This window comes from Xyrauchen texanus, chromosome 12 (assembly GCF_025860055.1).
Source record: "Xyrauchen texanus isolate HMW12.3.18 chromosome 12, RBS_HiC_50CHRs, whole genome shotgun sequence".
NCBI classification, from domain to species: Eukaryota; Metazoa; Chordata; class Actinopteri; order Cypriniformes; family Catostomidae; genus Xyrauchen; species Xyrauchen texanus.
Window position 1 is genome coordinate 34,991,317 of NC_068287.1, and position 20,723 is coordinate 35,012,039.

Consider the following 20,723-nt stretch of genomic DNA (forward strand, 5'->3'; position numbering starts at 1 on the left):
CTGAAGAGGATAAGGATTTAAAACTTTTTTATAGAGAATGATGAACACAAGTGGGGGAAACAAAATCTATGACTTTTCCAGGACTGGAAACGGTTTAAAATTCCCTGATATTTCCAGGTTTCTAATGACAAGAAAACCCAGTAGACAATAAATAAATCATATGAAGACCAAACAATGGAAGAGTTAAAATTTTTATTTTTTTGTAATTTTTTTTTGTTCTTTAACAGTTTATTTATTTACTTATTTAAAAAGGGGGTTGAGGACAAAGGGAGAGGTCATAGTATTTTTATAAAAATGTCCCTCTATCTTTCCATTCTGTCACACGCTCACTCATTCCCGCTTTCTGCTTTAGACACTGTGTCACCATCCACTCAAATTAAAAGTAAATGAAAAATAAAACAAGCACATTCAATCTTGCCAGAGGTATGAATAAAAACAAAATCAATTTTTTCCATTCTTGAAGCAGGTGACGAGGCGAGTATGTACAAATGAGAGTGTGATCACACACACACACACACACACACACACACACACGATTGAGTGTCCAGATTGGTGTGCTCTCTGTCTAGCTCCGTTTCAGTCTCCAAGTCACTCTCAGTTTCCAGGAGGGTGGAAAGGAATCTGCTGGGGAGGGTGACCCTGCACAGAGACTGGGGGAAAATAAATATTTTTTACTTGTATCTCAGACACTTTAATCTAAAAAGAACTTAAAACAATAACCAAGTTAAATATACCTGCAAGGACTGGACAATTAAGTCTCTAGATTGCCGGTAGTTATAAACAGCGTTGCCTTAACATCACATATAACCAGGCCCACACATATTCAACATGCAAAGCACTCCGATTTGGAATGCCCATATTTCAGTACTCTGCTCAACATATTTTACCATGAATAAATCCATTCCAGTAGTTGACCAATATGGGATTTTTATTAGCCGAAACCTATGTCCAGAGAGCAGGGTGGCCAACAGGCTGATATAATGAGAATATAAATCACTACATTTAATATGGCGAATAACATTTGATTGGTAGATAGTCCTGGTTTGTTTAGTCATTCCATTTTAAAAATTTGCTTGCACAAAGTTAATATATTAGAAAAGGAGGAAATAACATTGTGCACAGTTGTGCACTTTATACACTGTAAATATGACAGCACACGTGGGGCACTTTTACTTTGCAGTTGCTCTCGTGTGGATCCCGCAAGCAGCAATCTACTGACGGCCTTCAGTTTACACTGCCAATCAACTGCTTGAAGTCACAGACTTGCAACAATTGTGAGTCAGGAGGAACAGAGTTCTGATTCAGGATGATAGAATACGTGCTTCAGGAGGAAGATATAAGAGCGCTCCACAGGAAGAAAATGCTGGATTTGCACAAGAGTTGAGGTTTGTGAATTACAACCATTTAAACGGTCTCCGCATATTTACAGATGGCATATGATAGAAGTTAGGGAGGTGCCAGAGTGGTCAAATAATCGACAAGTCATCCAATAACTGACTAGTCGATTTGTGAGTTCGACTACTAATACAATTTTTCCCCACTTTTCTCCCCAATTTGGAATGCCCAATTCCAATGTGTTCCAAGCCCTCATGGTGGCGTAGTGACTCGGCTTAATCTGGGTGGCGGAGGATGAATCGTAGCTGCCTCTGAGACAATCAATCTTCGCATCTTATCACGTGGCTTGTTGAGAGAGACAGCACGTGTGGAGGCTTCACGCTGTTCTCCGCAGCATCCATGCCCAACTCACCACGTACCCCACTGCAAACCACACATTATAGCGACCATGAGGTTACCCCATGTGACTCTACCCTCCCTAGCAACTGGGACAATTTGGTTGCTAAGGAGACCTGGCTGAAGTCACTCAGCACACCCTGGATTCTAACTTGCGACTCCAGGGGTGGTAGTCAGAGTCTTTGCTCGTTGTGCGGTTGACTACTAACTAGGGCTGGGCAATATGTGAAGATCATGTCGATCCGTACTCCTGTTCCTCCGAAATCCACACTGCGATTCAGGCAGCATTGACTCTGTGATGTTACTGATGAGTCTCTGATGCAACACTCTAGCCAGGACCTTACCAGCAACAGAAAGAAGTGATATGCCCCTACTATTGCCACAAATGGCCTTGTCACCCTTGTTTTTATAAATGACAATGATGTTTGCATCTCTCCATTGTTGTGGGATGATCTCATCAGTCCAGGCCTTCGTAATGTACTAGTAGAGGGCGCGCGTACCCTCCTTCCTTTAGTAGCTCAGCAGGGATATTATCTGCGCCAGGGGACTTGTTGTTCTTATGGGAACGGACAGCTGATAGAACCTCCTGGAAGTTTGGTGATCGACTTCCAACCTTCCAATTGTTAGCAAGGCAGCTAGCATTCGCAAGTTCATCCAGTCTGACACTATGTTACCACTGGTGAGGGAAGCTGAGAGCGTTTTCAATTCATTCTTATGAAAGCAGAGTGTCATAATCGCAAGGTGGATTGTAGGATTGGCAGCAGTGCGGAGCAAGCTCTCTCTCCTAGCGCTGAGCGCTTTTGAGTGGATTTCATCCACCCCAGTCCGCTGAGAAAGCTGAACTGTTTTAGCAACACGCAGCAAATATTGAAAATTCCTCAAAAGCCTATCATGGATTTTGTTTATCATGATATATCGATATCGTTTTATTGCCCAGCCCTACGACTAACATTAATATTTTTAGTGGAAGACGCAATTCACAAATTAATTGAGACAACTTCTTAGTGTTTTTGCAAGATGACAATTTGCTGTGCTTAACAGTGAATAATAGTCAGCACAGTAAAACCCTCTGCAAGAAGATTCATCAATTTCACGCTTTAGGTTTAGAATTTTTTTTGCACTTTTGTTACAGCAAAGCACAGCATCAACAATAAATTTCAAGACAATCAATGTTGGACATTTAATCCTCTGCTGAGAGTAATGCTCCTGTATTTGTGAGGTGATTTGGAGAAGTCTTTTGCAAATTCTGGCCGAGATAATAGTTGCAGTAAAAAAAAGGTTTAAACTGCTTGGTGTTGTGAACTAGGTGTACATGCAATATTATCTTGCAGTTCTTTTAAATGTGCAGCGAGGATCAACCTGAAGCACTCAGGTTACATTGAAGAATGCAATTCTGCATTCAGGATGTGCATGTGCTTTTGTGCCACTCTGTATTGGACCCATCCTTATTTCTTACTTTGATGGTTTTGTTTAATAAGATGTTATAGTTATTTAGCCTACTGTATTTATTTGTTAAATATCAGTTAGTCACATGTTGAACTGCTACACTTAGCTTCCGTGTATTCCTCTGAAACACATCTGATCAGGGTCACGTGAGCATAATGAAGCCTAACTATTATCCATCGTTATCCCTAACACTGACTAGTCACACAAACAACAGACAGACTAGTTGGATTATGAAAATTGGCAGTTTCGCATTTTTTATTGATATTGTCCTTTATAACATGGTTTCTACCATGGCTTATTAAGTTGAGCTTAATGTTTTCTATTGCCGGAAACTCACCCTGAGGTGGTCCAATATAGGTGTAGTGCTGGTGGGGTCCCTGTTGGGATGGGGGAGGTCCGTGCTGGGGGCCAGAGCCCTGCTGGTGAGGCGGGGCATGGAGCAACATCACTTGAGGTGGGCCGTGACCTCCAGAGTGGTGAGGACCCGAGAGAGCACCTGAAACATGAGCCTGAGAGAAAGAGAGAAGTTAGTCAGCAAAATCTGATTATCATTTACCACTATAATAGACAGAAAACTTCTCAAAAACAAATTAAAACCCAATTCTCAATAACAGAGGAGTCAAAACTACTATTATTAAATCACTTTTAATTCAAGGCCTCTTCATTTACATGTAAATTGTATATTGATCTTTGTGTGCAATACTGGACTACCTGTGTGAGCTGTCCTAAAGAGGAGTAAGGGTGAGGCAGGTGTTGGTGTCCAGGCAAGCTGTAGCCCTGAAGGGAGTAGGTGGCTTGTGGGGAGCTGTGTCCAGGGGGCGTGGGGGCTGACAGCGGCCCAGAGTGGTAGAGAGACAGAGACTGAGGCCCAGACTGACCGGACTATAAAAGAAAGACACAGTCAACATATAGCTTTCCTGGAGCTTTTGAGGATCTCTCTTATAAGACCATTTCAACATTTTAAAACATACTCTGTGTGACTTGGAATACTTAGTCATATCCTAACAACACAACAGCAAACTACAAGTGGATTTACCGGTCCTGAACTGGGGGCAGGGTGCTGAGGGGGCGGCTGGCTGCCTGTGGGGGTGCTGGAGGGCTGAGGGTGATGCATGGGACCAGAGTGATGAGAGAATGGCTGTGGAGCTGAAGCAGAGAGTAAAAAAGAAATGCAAACATTCATATGTTGATGATATCTTCGCAAAAACACCATAAATACAAATGAACCGAATACATCCACCCATGAAAATTCTTCCAAATGCTTTGGCACTGAATTTGACACCTACAGATCCTATGACCTTCATAGCCTTTGTGTTTCTTTTAACTTACCATACATTCCCTGCTGAGGTCCTGGTGGTCCCTCAGTCTGGCCAGGATACTGGGGGCCAGCGGGACCCAGTGCCTGTGGGTGCCCTCCTGATCCCATCATCCGTGGTCCACCCTGGAGCATGGAGTACATCTGGAAAACGCAAGACCAAAGAGACATGAAATAGCAACACAATCCTGAAGTTAAATATGCGCGTTTATTAAAAAAACACAACACACTTAATCATGCCTCCACAACTCCAGCTGTATAGATAAACAGCGATTAATATGTTTAGCTGGCAACAATTATTTTAACCCTAACTGATGCAGTGTAGCTATTTATTTCTTAAACAACCATGTCGGAAAAAGTATCCCGTGATCGTGGAAAATTTGTTACAGTGTTTCAAAAGAGACAAATTATTGGCCTGCATCAAGCAACAAAAACCACCAAGGAGATTGTTGAAATTACTTGATTTGGGTTAAGAACTGTCCAACACATTATTAAAACCTGGAAGGATAGTGGTGAACCATCAGCTTCACGGAAGAAATGTGGTCGGAGAAAACTTCTTGAATGATCCTGATTGGAGATCACTAAAACATTTGGTCACATAGTTTAAAAAAAAAAAAGACGGTAGAATTCACAGCTATGTTTAATAGTGAATGTAAGAGCATTTCCACATGAACAATGTGATGCGAATTTTCAGGATTGGGACCAAACAGCTGTGTGGCCAAAAGAAAGCCATTTGTTACGGAGGCTAATCGGAAAAGCTACAATTTGCTAGGGAGCATAAAGATTGGACTGTGGAGCAATGGAAAAAGGTAATGTGGTCTGACGAGTCCAGATTTATCCTATTCCAAAGCGATGGGCGCGTCAGGGTAAAAAAGGTGATTTTTTGATCTAATTGTGAAAGAGTTGTTCAGGGAGCATGAAGAATAATTCACACACATGAATTGGCCACCACAGAGTCCTGACATTAACCTCATTGAAAGTCATTGGGATGTGCTGGAGAAGAATTTATGGAGTGGTTCATCTCTCCCGTTGTCAATATAAGATCTCATCCAAACATTAATATAAGTCTTGACAGAAATAAATGTGACGTTGCATAAGGTTGTCGAAACAATGCCACAACGAATGTGCACCGTAATCAAAGCTAAATGCAGTCCAACTAAATGTTTGAGTATGCAACTTTTCTTTGGCCAGGCAGTGTATGTACATACAGTATCTCGCAAAAGTGAGTACACCCCTCACATTGTTGTAAATATTTGATTATATCTTTTCCTGAGACAACACTGAAGAAATGACACTTTGCTACAATGTATAGTGAGTGTACAGCTTGTATAACAGTGTAAATTTGCTGCCCCCTCAAAATAACAACACACAGCCATTAATGTCTAAACCACTGGCAACAAAAGAGTACACCCCTAAGTGAAAATGTCCAAATTGGGCCCAATTAGCCATTTTCCCCTCCCCGGTGTCATGTGACTCGTTAGTGTTACAAGGTCTCAGGTGTAAATGGGGAGCAGGTGTGTTAAATTTGGTGTCATCGCTCTCACACTCCCTCAAACTGGTCACTGGAAGTTCAACATGGCACCTCGTGGCAAAGAAATCTCTGAGGATCTGAAAAAAGAAATGTTGCTCTACATAAAGATGGCCTAGGCTATAAGAAGATTGCTAAGACCCTGACACTGAGCTGCAGCACTGTGGCAGGACCATACAGCGGTTTAACAGGACAGGTTCCACTCAGAACAGGCCTCGCCATGGTCCACCAAAGAAGTTGAGTGCACGTGCTCCGTGTCATATCCAGAGGTTGTCTTTGGGAAATAGACGTATGAGTGCTGCCAGCATTGCTGCAGAGGTTGAAGGTGTGGGGGGGTCAGCCTGTCAGTGCTCAGACCATACGCCGCACACTGCATCAAATTGGTCTGCATGGCTGTTGTCCCAGAAGGACGTCTCTTCTAAAGATGATGCAATAGAAAGCCTGCAAACAGTTTGCTGAAGACAATTACTGGAACCATGTCCTGTGGTCTGATCAGACCAAGATAAACTTATTTGGTTTGGATGGTGTCAAGCGTGTGTGGCGGAAACCAGGTGAGGAGTACAAAGACAAGTGTGTCATGCCTACAGTCAAGCACGGTGGTGGAAGTGTCATGGTCTGGGGCTGCATGAGTGCTGCCGGCACTGGGGAGATACAGTTCATCGAGGATGAATGCCAACATGTACTGTGACATACTGAAGCAGAGCATGATGCCCTCCCTTCGGAGACTGGGCCGCAGGGCAGTATTCCAACATGATTACGACCCCAAACACACCTCCAAGACGACCACTGCCTTGCTAAAGAAGCAGAGGGTGAAGGTGACGGACTGGCCAATCATGTCTCCAGACCTAAACCCTATTGAGCATCTGTGGGGCATCCTCAAATGGAAGGTGGAGGAGCACAAGCTCTCCAACATCCACCAGCTCAGTGATGTCGTCATGGAGGAGTGGAAGAGGACTCCAGTGGCAACCTGTGAAGCTCTGGTGAACTCCATGCCCAAGAGGGTTAAAGCAGTGCTGGAAAATAATGGTGGCCACACAAAATATTGACACTTTGGGCCAAATTTGGACATTTTCACTTAGGGATGTACTCACTTTTGTTGCCAGAGGTTTAGACATTAATGGCTGTGTGTTGTTATATTGAGGGGACAGCAAATTTACACTGTTATACAAGCTGTACACTCACTACTTTACATTGTAGCAAAGTGTCATTTCTTCAGTGTTGTCACGTGAAAAGATTTACAAAAATGTGAGGGGTTTACTCACTTTTATGAGATACTGTATATGTCAGACAAATATCTATGTCTGCTGCTTTGCATCTCATTGTTCAAGTATCTCACAAATGTATTATTATAGGCTGTTAAAACGTAGTCTGTTACAAAAAGTACAAGAAAATGGGGATGCACCGTTATGAAAATATTTGGCCGATACCAAGTTTAACAAAAAACTATTGGTTGATGCCGATGCATATATTTTGCCACATACCTTATTTTGCCATCAGATTGCTGTTTTGCTAAGGAATTATGTTTTAAAAATGACCAAAGGAGGTCCTTTTTCCAATATTTCCATTGAACACGGATTACATCTGTTCAATATATTATTACACAGGATAGGCCATAATTTTAAAGAGAGCAATAATATATAAAACATTGAAAAATAACCAAATATCATAGCATGATGATTGATGTGGAAAGGTCATTTTGTACTTCTAAAAATATTTGCACTTCTGTTTTTGCAGTTATATGAAATGTATAATAAAACGTAAATTCATATTATGGATATGTTCCATAGAAATGTCAACCACATCATGGAAAAATAAAAGAACCTGTCCTGTTATAAATATTTATGGATGGTGCCTTTAAATTCAAAGTGTTTTGATAATTAGTTATAAATGAACCATTGTTTTTTCATATCTGCACTTTCATGCTTAAAACCGATTTGGATATGGTTTTAATTTGTTCAATAAATATCATTAGCCATAAATAGGTGCATCCCTACACTACACAAAACAAAAAGGCATAATGCTCAGAAAGCTCTTCCTTCTGGTCACCATAATTATATTAAGCGTGCACCACTGTTTTCATCATGGCTGGCTGAACAATGCATTTCAAACCGCAGTTATGACCGAAGATGCCATAACCATCGTGTTTTAATATGCCGTGTTAAGCCGAAAAAACTTTTAAAGACCATGCATTCTGTTCTATTCAGCTGATCTCCATCTACCAGTTTAAAAGGAAGAACTCTTCTGGTGTGTGCACTTCTCTAGATTGTTAAGCGCACTCTCTCTGCCCCAGACAGAATGTTTTGGTGCAATGAGTTGGAGTTTGTTGCTGTAATAATTCAGGAGGTACTGCCGAAAATCATGACAATCAAAACATAAAAAAAAATAAGACCCCCTCTTCGACACATTTGTGTCTAGTTATTACTGCAGTTTGAATTTAGCGAAAATTCACATCACGCATGATCATTGCTAACACTTGTGTACTCGTGCCCACCCATAACTGAAACGCGGTGCAAGTACAATAACATGCTCAAAAAGCACAAGAACGTGCTGTGGACAGTAAGCCTGTTAAGCATGATATAAAAATAAAGCAAACACTGACTTCTAAAAACTATTATTGATTTGCGTTTAATTTAATACATTAAAAATCTGCATCTGATGTTACTGACAGCCCTAGTTTTTAACAGAACTAATTTCTTATTCTGATAATGTGTGAGGTAGGCAGGTACCTGTCCATGGTAGTGGGGCATGGCTTGTATGACCTGGTTATACTGCAGATATGAGGGAGGGTACGGAGAGGCCACCAGAGGTGGTCCTGCTGCTGACGCAGCAGCCTGCATCATAGGGGGTGCTGAAGAACTGTGGTCTGGACGAGGGGTCACCACTGAACCGGAAACAAGTGGTGAATGAGATACATGAGCATGCATGTTTGTGTATGCATACAGGCGCTCAATCAAAATTATTTAAGAAGCTTAAATGTGTGTGTGTGTGAGCGAGCATTACCTTTAGCTCTTGGGTACTTCCCTTGACTAACAGTCATGGGATACGGGTACATCTGAGGTGCCTACAAGAAAACAATGATGAAGCTATGTGCTCTATACATTTCTTTGCAACTGTCTGATTCTATCAATCATGCAAAACATTTTAGGAGTATAGACTGAGAGCCGAACAATAAAGCACCTGTATAGAGTGACCCTGTATCTGGATAGGTGAGAAGCAGCTAAGGTACTGAGTGTAAATGGCTCCCTGGCCTGGTTGAGGCTGTAGCACCACCGTGGAGCTGGGCGGGGTCGGCCGTGGTGGGGTGGGAGTGGCTGAGGGCTTCACCTGCACAAGTAAACATGACACATGAGAGGCGAGGGATGAAACTATAGCTCTTTAGAGGATACTAAATAGAAAGAATAAGTGCTCTCACCATGCTGAGAGGGGCCTTGACGGGGTTGAACTCTTTGGCATTGGGGTTTAGTGTAGATTTCTTCACTTGACTGCAAAGGAAAATCATATAAAATGCATGTTAGTAGCCAACAACCAACTCACTGTAAATAAATCATTAAATCGATAAGTATTAATAGTTCGAAAATGAAAATTGTCATTTACTCATCTTACATGTTGTTCCAAAGCTGCACAACTTACAATTTGGAAAAGAATATGTTAGCAAAAAGTAAGCCTCAGTCACCATTGACTTTCATTGTATGGATAAAAGATGCAATGAAATTGAATGGTGACTGAGGATCTTTGTGTGTTCTCCAGAAGAAAGTCACGTGGGTTTGGAACAACATGAGGGTGAGTGAATGAGTGAAACAATTATAATTTTTGGGTGAACCATCACTTTAACCCAAAAAGCACATGAAATTCAGCTCACTCAGTATCGCCCTCTGATCTCTCAGCAGTCTCTGGCTTGCCCTCCTCACTGCCTGGGGTCCTCGCAGGCTGGGGTGTCCCTTCCGATTGCCCTTCTGCAGTTGGATTTTGCATGGCAGGGCCACAGAGTGCAGATGGTGCAGAGATGGATGTGGCTGGTGGAGGGGTGGTGGTTGCCACCCCCTCTGCGTTTATCTCTCTACTTCTCTCCACTGCTGGAAGCTCTGCTGAGGCCGGGGTCGAGGCAGGTTTAGATTCTGTAGTAACGGTGGGGTCTGTTTGTGTGTTGAGGGTGGGGTTTGGCTGGGCTGAGTCTGTGGTTGAAGTGTTGGGGCTGGAGGGATTGGAGCTAGATGGAAGCTGGAACCAGAGAATAACTCATCAAGTAATTTTTCACAATTGTACATTTTCTTATGAGTGGTAATTGCCTGTGCAAAACCCGCCACCACAATACTAGGACGTTATTGTGGTTGCTTAAGTTGTCCTGAGTAATTGTAAGGGCATTACCAAGCAGTAATTTACTATCCAAAGTCAAAAGTGGCCCAACCTCTAAGTCGCTCACATTCTGGGTTCCAGTGGAGACATAAAAATGGGGTAAATCCATAAACATAAAATACTCACCATTTCAAAAGTATACACATAATTAACATAACATAGTTAACATAATTTTAGTGTGATAAAATGCAGACTTGCCTTTTCGGTGTAGTTATATTCAATTTTACAACTTCGTTACCATGACAATATAATGTCAACAAATCCAAAAAACACTAACATTTACAAGATATAAACAATGTTTCAGCTCAAATAATCCACAAGTTTTAACAGAAGAATTAATAAAAGCGATTTTTGTAAAATTATAAGCTTCACATTTCTGCCTTAAATCTTCAAAAATTGGCACCATTCAATTCCATTGTAAGTGTCTAACTGTAACCTTAATTATTTATTATTATTATTTAGAAATAATTTCTGTGGAAATCACCATTACGCCATAAATGATGACAACTGTCATACACAAGCTTTACTTGTATTGAACCCGGAATATTCCTTAAATCTGAATGCTTGGAAAGTAATGGCACACCACTCCTGAATAAGATGCACAATTTGAGGTAACACTCATATCTGTAGTACAAACAGTGTGGGAAGAGTTACATGCTACAGTTTTGGCTGGAAAGAGGAGCAACACTAACCGTGATACTTGCAAGCACCACCAATTATGGAACAATTTAAAACCTAACAATTAAGCTTAAATAAAGTTTTAAATCAGACAACAAACACTCACCCTAAAATCTTTATAAAACTTACGAAGGTCCTCAAGATTTTGCGATCTTTGCTGGACTGAAGAGAATATGAAAAAAGAAAGAGCTTAAGAACATTCATTAGTCAAACATTAAGAAATTACTGAGATTAAACAACTTGAATTCGGATTTACCTTTGCTGTTTTTGCCCTCCTGTGGACTAACTGGACTCTCCATCCTTTCCTTAGACAGGATTTCATTCACTAAAAAGTGACAGGGAGAGAGCGAAATGGTTGAGCACATGCACAATCTCACACCATGTGAAAGCACTCAGATTTACAATAACTTCTCACCATCTACAGGGAACAAAGGGGTGGGGCCAGTGAGTTTGGGAGTCACTATGGTAACTGAAGAGGTATCCAGGTAGGCAGAATGGTCCTGGGAAGGAGCATCTGGTTTAGTGGAATGAGAGACTGGAGAATGAGAGAAAGGTTTACATGTTAATTAGAAAGAGATGTTAATTGGACAGGACAAGATTGTTTGAGCATGTGCATGTTTAATTGTAACCTGTAGAGGAGGAGGAGTGCGAGTTTGAGGCACGCATGTTTCTGTTGCTCGGTCCAGGTCTCTGAGACTTGGGTGACATTCGGGATGACACTACATTAGACAAATTAAAATGTACATTAGTGACACACAAACACAAAAACCACTTCATAAGCACACGTGCACACACCGCTTACCTCCATTGACAGGCCGTGCCGAATCAGAGAGAGACTGTGGATGTGAGAGCGAATGTGAGAGTGTGTGTGGGGAAGGGGGGCTGGAGTGGCCAGGCTCTGAGGGGCGAGTCTGTGTAGGTGGGCTGCTCTGGGACTGGTGTGTCGAATATCCTCTGACAGATAGAGGGCTGCTCCTATCTGTGGGAGAAATGGGCTGACTGCTGCCTGAGGGTAAGGGTCTGGGGGAGGAGCTTGAAGGGCCAGGTCTATTTGTTCGATTGGGCAGGGTGGATACAGCACCACCTCTTTCACCTCTTCCAGAACCTCCCATTTCTCTTTCCCTTGCCCGTTGAGGCAGAGGAATGTATTTGCCTTCCCTAAAATGTAGAAACATACAACAATAATTGGTGAAATACTAAAACAATAAAATGTAAGAAAGCTAACTGATGATCATTTATAAGTTGAACCCTTTAAGCTCTGAGGGTGTTTATAATTTTGTGTACGCCACTGAAACCGGAAATCTTTAAAGGCTTAAAACTTTTTATATTTTACTATATGGATTATGATGCATACTGAGATTCTTAGCCTAAGAAGTTACATTACTGTATTTCTTCTGACTAAACATTATAGATCTCTGGGTGTAAATAAAGTGACTCTGACTGCTTTAGTTTTGTACCCAATCATGTTAAATATAGCTGAGAAAAATATGGTGATACCAAGAAATACAAAATTACAGCATTACAAAATTATTTATCATAGTGTCCAAAAATGTTTTAACTTTTTCAATATTTTGTTTGCTTTTGCTTCTTTTGTAACCCAGCCAACCTGTATAGCATATTATATTATAATAGTAAAATATTTCTGTCATAAATTCTTCAATTTCTCACATTATCTTAAGGCTCTCTGAGCTCTTACTCCTCGTGAAGGAAGAATTTGAGACACTGCATGAATAAACCCACAATGACCACAGACATTGTCCGTTAAGTGAAACTGGAGCGCTTTGCGTTTACAAAATTAATACGTTTATACCTTGTTTATATTTTTGTGGGAGTTTGAATCAAGCATCTGTAGATGGTGTGCAAATCAGAGAGATTGAGATGTGGTTCATCTTCACACGCTCTCAAGAGAGCTGCTCGTGACATCCGCGGTGTGGTTCCCTGAGATGCTCGGAATTCAACTGAATGAGACACAAGTGCTTTTTCCTGCGTGCTCATGAGACAGCATGCAGGGAAAGAGGCGGCTGAATCCAGCTTTTAATCAACTGCTTTTTATTCAGTAAAAGGGCCTGGGTGCTTCGACACTACACAACTATCACTGGTAAGTGAAATGTTAATATTTACATGCCAGTGGCTAATAACAGACGTTTGTGTTCACATAGTGTGAAATTTACTCGCAATGTAGAGGGCTGGAGTTACATGCTCTTCCTCAGACATCAGTATATAACTGAAATATCCCAAAATGAATTGGAATTGATTCATAATGAAATTAAATTATGATATTGTGATATAATGCAATATATCTGAGCTTAAAGGGTTGAACTCTCTCTTTAGCCCTTAAAAAAAAAAAAAAAAAACAGAATGGAAAGATGTTCAAGAATTGTCCAACCTGCTCACAGCGCTGGAGAATCCAGGGCTGTCTCTTCCCCGCTCTCTTTCTCCTGCATCCCGTTCCTTTTCCCGCACCACAGCGCTGTATCTTTCCTCCTCTGTTCTTCCCTCATCATTCTCCAGTGACACCCTGTGCCGGTACTGTGAACTGGCCTCAATCTCATTGGCCAACCGAGAAGCTCGAGCCTCTCTCTGCCTGAAGCCGTCTGTGCTGACCCGCTCTAGAGGAACACTGAAAGAAAAAGCATAATTTCATATTTCCTTGTTTCATTATGAATGTTAAAAGGACATGGATAATTTTGCTACAACAAAAAACAACATGAAAGTTGTATGTTACAGCAGGTTTTTTTTTTTTTTTGCAAAAAACATTCAACTTGTATCTGGACTTTAAAAGATTCAGAGCTCTTATTTTGTTCAATTTAGTTTTAAGACATCAGTGCATTTTTCATTCAGTTATTTTTTGGAACCCATTAAACTTAAATACACAATCATGCACCTTTAACTTTAAAAATCATCTGGCTTTTATTTTGACATTCTGAACTCACCAGGAAGTCCTGTATGTGTCTGTTTGTAGGCAAGTTCACAGTAGTTTAAATACGCTTAATCAAATTCTAGTAAAATGCACCTCCGGCACTGTTCTAAATGCACATTATAAGTGAACCGAACTATTGAGCAGCTACATCTGAGATGTTATTCGTGAGTAGGGATGAGATTTTCACGGTATGATAACAGTCTCAGAAAATATCACGGTATACGGTATTACACAATTACTATTATTAGTGAAAACTGAAGGGTTATTTTATTTATTTACTTATCTTTGAGCAAACATTTTATTATAATTGAAAATTGAAACCATTTATTTTATTGAAGTATGTGTTACACTTTTAAGAATGATGCGGCGTCCACTCTTGGTACATGGGTGTAAATAATTCTCCTTTTGAAAATAAATAAATAGAAAAAATAAGAAAGCTAACAGAATTATAATAATAAATTGAATTATAAACACGATAAAAAAATATGTAAATAACATGTTATATAACTAAAAGCATGTTAGTTTACATGTTAACATAGCATGTTAAATGAACTACTAAATTAAAAATAACATCAGCTGTGTGAGCTTTAAAGTAATGTCCTATGATTATTAACAGTTAACATATACTGCAGACACGCCTTTAACTCAGTATTTCTCAACTGGTTTTGCTTCAGGACAGATTTTACATTGGACATCAAGTGTCGACCTGCCATAGATTAAACGTAACCTGTATTTAATGTATCCTGGGTTGCATTTCCTTTTATGTTGCATAGATTTGTTCATGGTTTTCCAGTACAAGGACATGCATCAAGTGACATTTTTGTTGTTGATGTCAAGTTGCCTCTCCCCCTTTTAAAAATTGAAGAGCATATTTACTTATATGAGCCCATTATTATCCTGTTTGTTACCTAATATTACATATTTATACACAAATTACACAGAAGGAAAGACTCATTACCATAGTCAGTGTGCTAGTCTTAAATAATAAATTAATGTCTTTATGAAAAATAAATACTAGCTGAAACACATCTTGAAACTTTAACTACAACTGCCAATGTTGATATAAAATGAGGTCTAATAGATTTTACCTTTAGATTATTTAATATGAAACTATAACATTGTCAAAATATTACTTTTACTCATGTAAAATCCTGAAACAAATTGGTAAAGGTGATGTGTGTAATTATTAATATTTGTAACTATTTTGGTAAAGGGGCCCACATCGGGCTGTAAGTAGTGCATGGGGGGGGGGCACATAGTATTACTTTTGAGATGCAATGTTCTGCATTGATTTGGTTTTTGTATCTTTTAAGCCCAGAAAACACCCTATTCGTGAGTAGCGCTCAAATGTTGCGCAACGCTTGAAGGCTAAAAATAGGCGTGACTGTGTGTGTCAACAGAGCAGCGCCATTCAATAACACACTGGTGCTGCACGTGCATATTCTATATTTATTTATTTGTGATTCACAGAGCTATCGCACATCTTCAAGTGGCTTTGAATAAAATGCACGAGTCATATGAACTGCTTTAATGGGTTTTAACTGCTTTTTATGGTTCTTTTATGTCATTTTTGGAGCTTGACAGTAACTAACATGACTAATACACCGTATCGGATTTGGATTGGGCTCGTCAGACAATACCCGATCCATCTAAAAACATCAGTATCGTAGTCGATACTGATCCAGGTATCAGAGCATCCCTAATTTAAAGGCCAGCTATGTCTAAAATTGACTGAACATAAACTTACGTGTACATGGAGAGACTGGAGTCATAGGTGGACTTCACACCATAGGTCTCCTCATTAAAGCGAAACATCTCGCTGGCATCCCAACCATTGGACTGATGGAGAAAAGAGCCCACATTAAGATTCAATTACATACAAACCGTACCCCACGACATTCACTTCAAAAGTGCACTAATTCAAGGTTTCTGCAGGTTTTATGAAGATACATTTTAGACTTTTTAAAGACCTTTTTAAGACCAACTAAAGAAAAAAATGTAATTAGTCAATTGAATGGAATCCATCTTTAATTCACAAAAAAACAAGTGAACAAGTGTAGAACTTACAGCATCTGCCTCCAGGTCAAAATTTTCTCCGTTACCATCACCTCCATCCCACCTTTTAAGGACCTTATCTCTGTGGTCACCGTTTACACGAGATGAGCCGATCGCAGAGTCTGTGAAAGTGTCTAAAAACACAAAGCATTCAAAATATTTCTACTTTCTTACAATGCCAGACTTAAACTCATGCTAGATTCAATCGTACATAGACTTTACTGCACAAACACAGACCTCGTGTGGCGTAGTTGAGGTCCACATCTCTACACGTCATGGTGACCAAGTCAATAGGCCCAAAGATCATGGTGTCTGTGATCTCTTCTCTCCTGGGATGGACAGGTGTGCCACCACCACCCCAATCCCCCACCTCATTATTCAACTTGTGCACTGCATCCACTGCTAGTTCACACTAAACACACAAGTAATGCAAGTGATGAGTTTAAGGGATAGTTCATCCAAAAAATGTTATTCTCTCAATTTATTCACCATTGTGCATCCCAGGTTTGTATGACTTTCTTCTGCAGAAAACAAAGATTTTTAGAAGAATATTTCAGCTTTGCAAATCCATGCAAAGCAACTGAATGGTGACCAAATCTTTGAAGCTCCCATAAAGTAATTGATAAGACTCCAGTGGTTTAATTGATGTCTTCTGAAGCAATCAAATAGGTTATGGGTGAGAACAGACCTAAATGTAACCTTTTTTTCACTGTACATCTTGCCATTGATGTCTCTAGGCACAATCATAATTTCAAGCTCAGTTATACTTCCTAGTGACTGACGCATGTCCAGAGTGCTAGGTGGCACTAAGAAGTATAATAAAGCTTGAAATCATGACCACCAAGGAGACTGCTGATGTTGAAAAAGCAGTTACATTTTGGCCTGTTCCTAACCAAAACCAATGGATCGCTTCAGACGACATGGATTAAACCACTGGAGTTTTATGGATTACTTTTATGTTGTCTTTGTGCTTTCTTGAGCTTCAGAATGTTGGTCACGATTCATCTGCATTGTGTAGACCAGGACTATTCAACTGGCGGCCCGTTTGAGATTTTCAGTGGCCCGCATGAGGTTGTCAGTTGCATAAGGCACTGTTTACATCTAACACGTTTTGCGTTTTGTCTTGTTTCCAATTTAAAATGGTCTAAAAATCCTTAAATCAAGATACATTTAATTGAGAAGCAACATATAAGATATTTAGACTTGCTGTAAGAGAATGTATCTTAAGTCTATAATTGCATTTTGAATACAAGTGTATTTGTTCACTTGGTTATACTTCTGCAAGTGCAGTAAAGACAAAATATATTTGTATTCAAGATCTATTCTCTAAAAACAAGTCTAAATATCTTATATGCTACTTCTCAGGTGAATGTATCATTTTTTAAAGGATTTTCAGATATTTAAAAATATTTGTATTTTTAATATTATATTCAACATTCTCAGATAACTATTTTTTCTTCTGCAATATAGCTGCTAAAGAAAATAATTTTCGTTATTTATATTGGAAAACAAGCCAAAACAAAAACAAATTTGTTTTTTGCTGCGTATTGCAAATTCTTCATGATAAGAAATGCATAGTGACATATATTATGATTCGATATATCACGAGCCATAACGTTAAAATCTTAGAAGAGGTGCCGACAGCACAGAGAAAAGTCATTTTCTGAGTTTGTAGTTATTTACATGATCTGCTCTGTATTATTTGAACTTTATTAAAGTTATAACGCATTAAATATAACTGCATTTAAGATGTAACACAGGCTTTCCTTTAAAGAGCTCCAACTTCACTTCTTCCACAAAGCAAAAGCTTCTGCATTTATTTGGTATTTTTGCATTATAATTCCCTCCGAATTTGAGATCTACACCACCTGAAGCTGTTTGGAACGTATAGAGTGCATCTGGACTGTGAGCCATACAATTCTGCCTCTACGCAGTCAGGCGCAAACTGCAATGCTTCTCTTGTGTGCCACCATTAGTTTCATATGAGCTCATATTACGTTATAACTTTTCTTTTTTTGTCGATTAAGTTGACTAATCGTTTCAGCCCTACAGGTTAGGGGTTAAAAAATAAAAGCTATAAAATACAGAAGTTTTATTTATATAGTAAACTAATATTACAAGCCTGCACAAGCACAATATCTGTAGATAGTGAGTAAATTAGAGAATTTACATTTTTGGGTAAACTACTCCATTAATGAAGAGATCATGAATGAACATCATATAGGATAGATTCTATGTTGTCAAATATGGTTATTGAAATCAAGAGCTACATCTTTGGTGTAAAAAGTCTCAGACTCATTGTTTGTCAATAGTCTATACTAACAGACTTACGCGTGAGCTTAAAGTCTTGAAGATTCCTTCATATACACTGCCATTCTTCACCATAACGTCACATCTGGAGCCCTGAAAGAAAGTAACATGTAAAAGACACGAAAAATCTTTCTGATTGGAAGGCATTTGCCGATCAGTCCTACACAACAATCTATAATCTACATCTAAAATCTTACCACCACAGCTGTGAGAAAATGAAGCATCCGGGAGTTGTTGTACACACCCTCAAATCCCTAAACATGGCAAAGAATGAACACTGTTAGATGCACAAAAAGATCTAAAGCACAGCACTGGCAACTGCCTTTCTGAATATTACTGATTGAGCAAGTTGGTCAAAAGACAGAGTTTTTCAGAGGATGGTGACAAAAATGTTTTGTAACCATATGCCGCAATGCTACAAGAAACATTTTATAGAATAAATAATTTATTTACGTACAGATGGAGACGGTGAGGGAGTCTTCACAGAATTTCTGTTCCTTCAGAAAAACAAGAGAAAATAATAGTTAACATTCATTGAAAACAGATTTTTTTTGCGCCATTTTTAAAAGTGTATTTACATCATGCAATCAAAATTCTAGCTAAAACAAAAACAATATTATTCTAGATGTCAAGCATTTATTTATCCTCGTGGATATCCGCAAACCCTTCGAATTAAACGTTCGGGATACACCCATGGTGCCCACACAAGGTTTTGAGACACCGACACGGTGTTCAATACGCGTGTCCCGAGCAGAGACCAACAATAACGCTTGGTATAACAAAAGGACAATAGTACACGTGTAACAAAATAATGTTCGGACTGAATTAGAGTTCTCGTCATAAACTATCAGTTAGTTATCTAAAAGTGTAAACTATGGCAAAAAGAGCTTGTTTTAATTACGACAGAATGCAAAGATGATTAGCAGTGCTGGCTAACACCACAACCGAATGCCGTATCAAAGAGAAGACAAACAACTTAACATTAACGTGCGCAATTTTACAAATTTCGTGCTCATCGTTACGAGCGATTAAATCGGTTATTAAAGGCGTAGTTTGTACTTTTTTGCCATATGCATCCCGGCTCTTGGTGGAAGGCGTCGTTGTAAAATGTATTAAATTAAAGTCGAACACGGCACACAATACTGAATCATATGGGCTCGAAAATCAACAACAAAACACCGCTGATCCCGTTCCATGTCCCGCCTCCAAGAGCAGCCATAGGTTGCGAAAGATAGCAATCAGTTAAGAACTGAATTCCATTGGTTAACCATATTCTTTCTGGGCGGGTGTGAAACGTTGACGGAAAATATTATTAATCATTGGCCCGGAATCGTGTCAATCAAAAATAGTCTACAACGATTGGCTACTAGCCTACTTATTTCATAACGCTCGGTCTTCTTCAAAGGTATAGGCCGAGTTCGAAATGGCACACTACTCCTATTTCTGCCATTGACAAACATGGCAGGAGTAGTAGGAGTAGTGTGATATTTCGAACTCAGCCATAAATTATATATACGTTTTAAACACGACCACATTAACCGGTAGGCCCCATGTTAACATGACAAACCACGAACTCTCTCTGAAGAGTAGCCCGACGTGCACTTTACCTTCCCGGGGCGGGTCTGTTAGTGTTACTCCCTGAAGTTCCATTGGATGTTTTGCGGCCACCGGGTCCAGGTTGCTGTTACAAAGCATAGTGATTCTTAAGTGCCGACACAAATCATATGAAGTATGAAACACATGTTTACGTATAATAACAGAACTAGCCGAACATTAGGAGCATGCCAGCTAACCAGCACACTACAGCAAATATGAAAGTCGAAGTAGCTAGCTTAAGTGAGAGTGACAAACTTTTGTCCAGAATATATTTTATGAATTATAATACTCTCATTTGAAGAGTGTGGGTAACTTATACAAAAACCTGATATAAATATTTAGAGCCGATACTCACGTTCTGGCGGCGAAAGGACATAACTAGCCGCTAAAATTCTCCTTGTTGCCTATGACAAGCTAGTAACTTGACAAGCCTGTCTGCGGTCCTGTTTTATTTGCTTTTCCGCAGTATTCTCAGATCCGGTCGATCGTGTTCTCTGTTACAGCAAAAAGTCCAGTTCTATGCGATATTTCGTCATGAACGGAACAAGAAGATTGAACGAGCCTTATTTTCTATTAAATATTACCGGCACCACGTCTCGCAAATTAGCCAGCGATAAACGCGAAGTCTGTTTTTTTCACCAGAAATCCTTGATTGTCATTGGACAATGTCATGAAACGTAGCATGATGACATAATGGCGTACACGATCACATCACGTCGGCCACACACGCGAGCATACTCCTAAAAATAAGCGCCTGTGCATGCGTCAATATGGTGTAACAAATTCAAGAA

The 20,723-nt window shown here is 39.7% G+C and overlaps 1 protein-coding gene across 2 annotated transcripts; it reads right to left on the bottom strand.

Moving 5' to 3' along the window:
- Nucleotides 1-197: 197 nt before the first annotated feature.
- LOC127652643 (ataxin-2-like protein) lies at nucleotides 198-20,588 on the bottom strand. Of its 2 annotated transcripts, XM_052138903.1 has the most exons (24): nucleotides 20,288-20,588; nucleotides 19,944-20,017; nucleotides 18,794-18,833; nucleotides 18,534-18,590; nucleotides 18,358-18,429; nucleotides 16,264-16,438; nucleotides 16,039-16,160; nucleotides 15,719-15,810; nucleotides 13,438-13,671; nucleotides 11,854-12,209; nucleotides 11,681-11,770; nucleotides 11,467-11,586; nucleotides 11,308-11,376; nucleotides 11,158-11,213; nucleotides 9,880-10,238; nucleotides 9,433-9,502; nucleotides 9,198-9,344; nucleotides 9,021-9,081; nucleotides 8,747-8,901; nucleotides 4,507-4,636; nucleotides 4,214-4,323; nucleotides 3,889-4,059; nucleotides 3,515-3,686; nucleotides 198-650 (listed from the first exon to the last, which is right to left on the bottom strand). In XM_052138903.1, the coding sequence occupies exons 1-24, from the start codon at nucleotides 20,306-20,308 to the stop codon at nucleotides 595-597; spliced, it is 3,009 nt and encodes a 1,002-aa protein (XP_051994863.1). In that variant the 5' UTR covers nucleotides 20,309-20,588; the 3' UTR covers nucleotides 198-594. The 2 variants fall into 2 exon arrangements, with proteins under 2 accessions (XP_051994863.1, XP_051994864.1); XM_052138904.1 differs by lacking the exons at nucleotides 19,944-20,017; nucleotides 20,288-20,588 and adding an exon at nucleotides 19,396-19,518.
- Nucleotides 20,589-20,723: the final 135 nt, after the last annotated feature.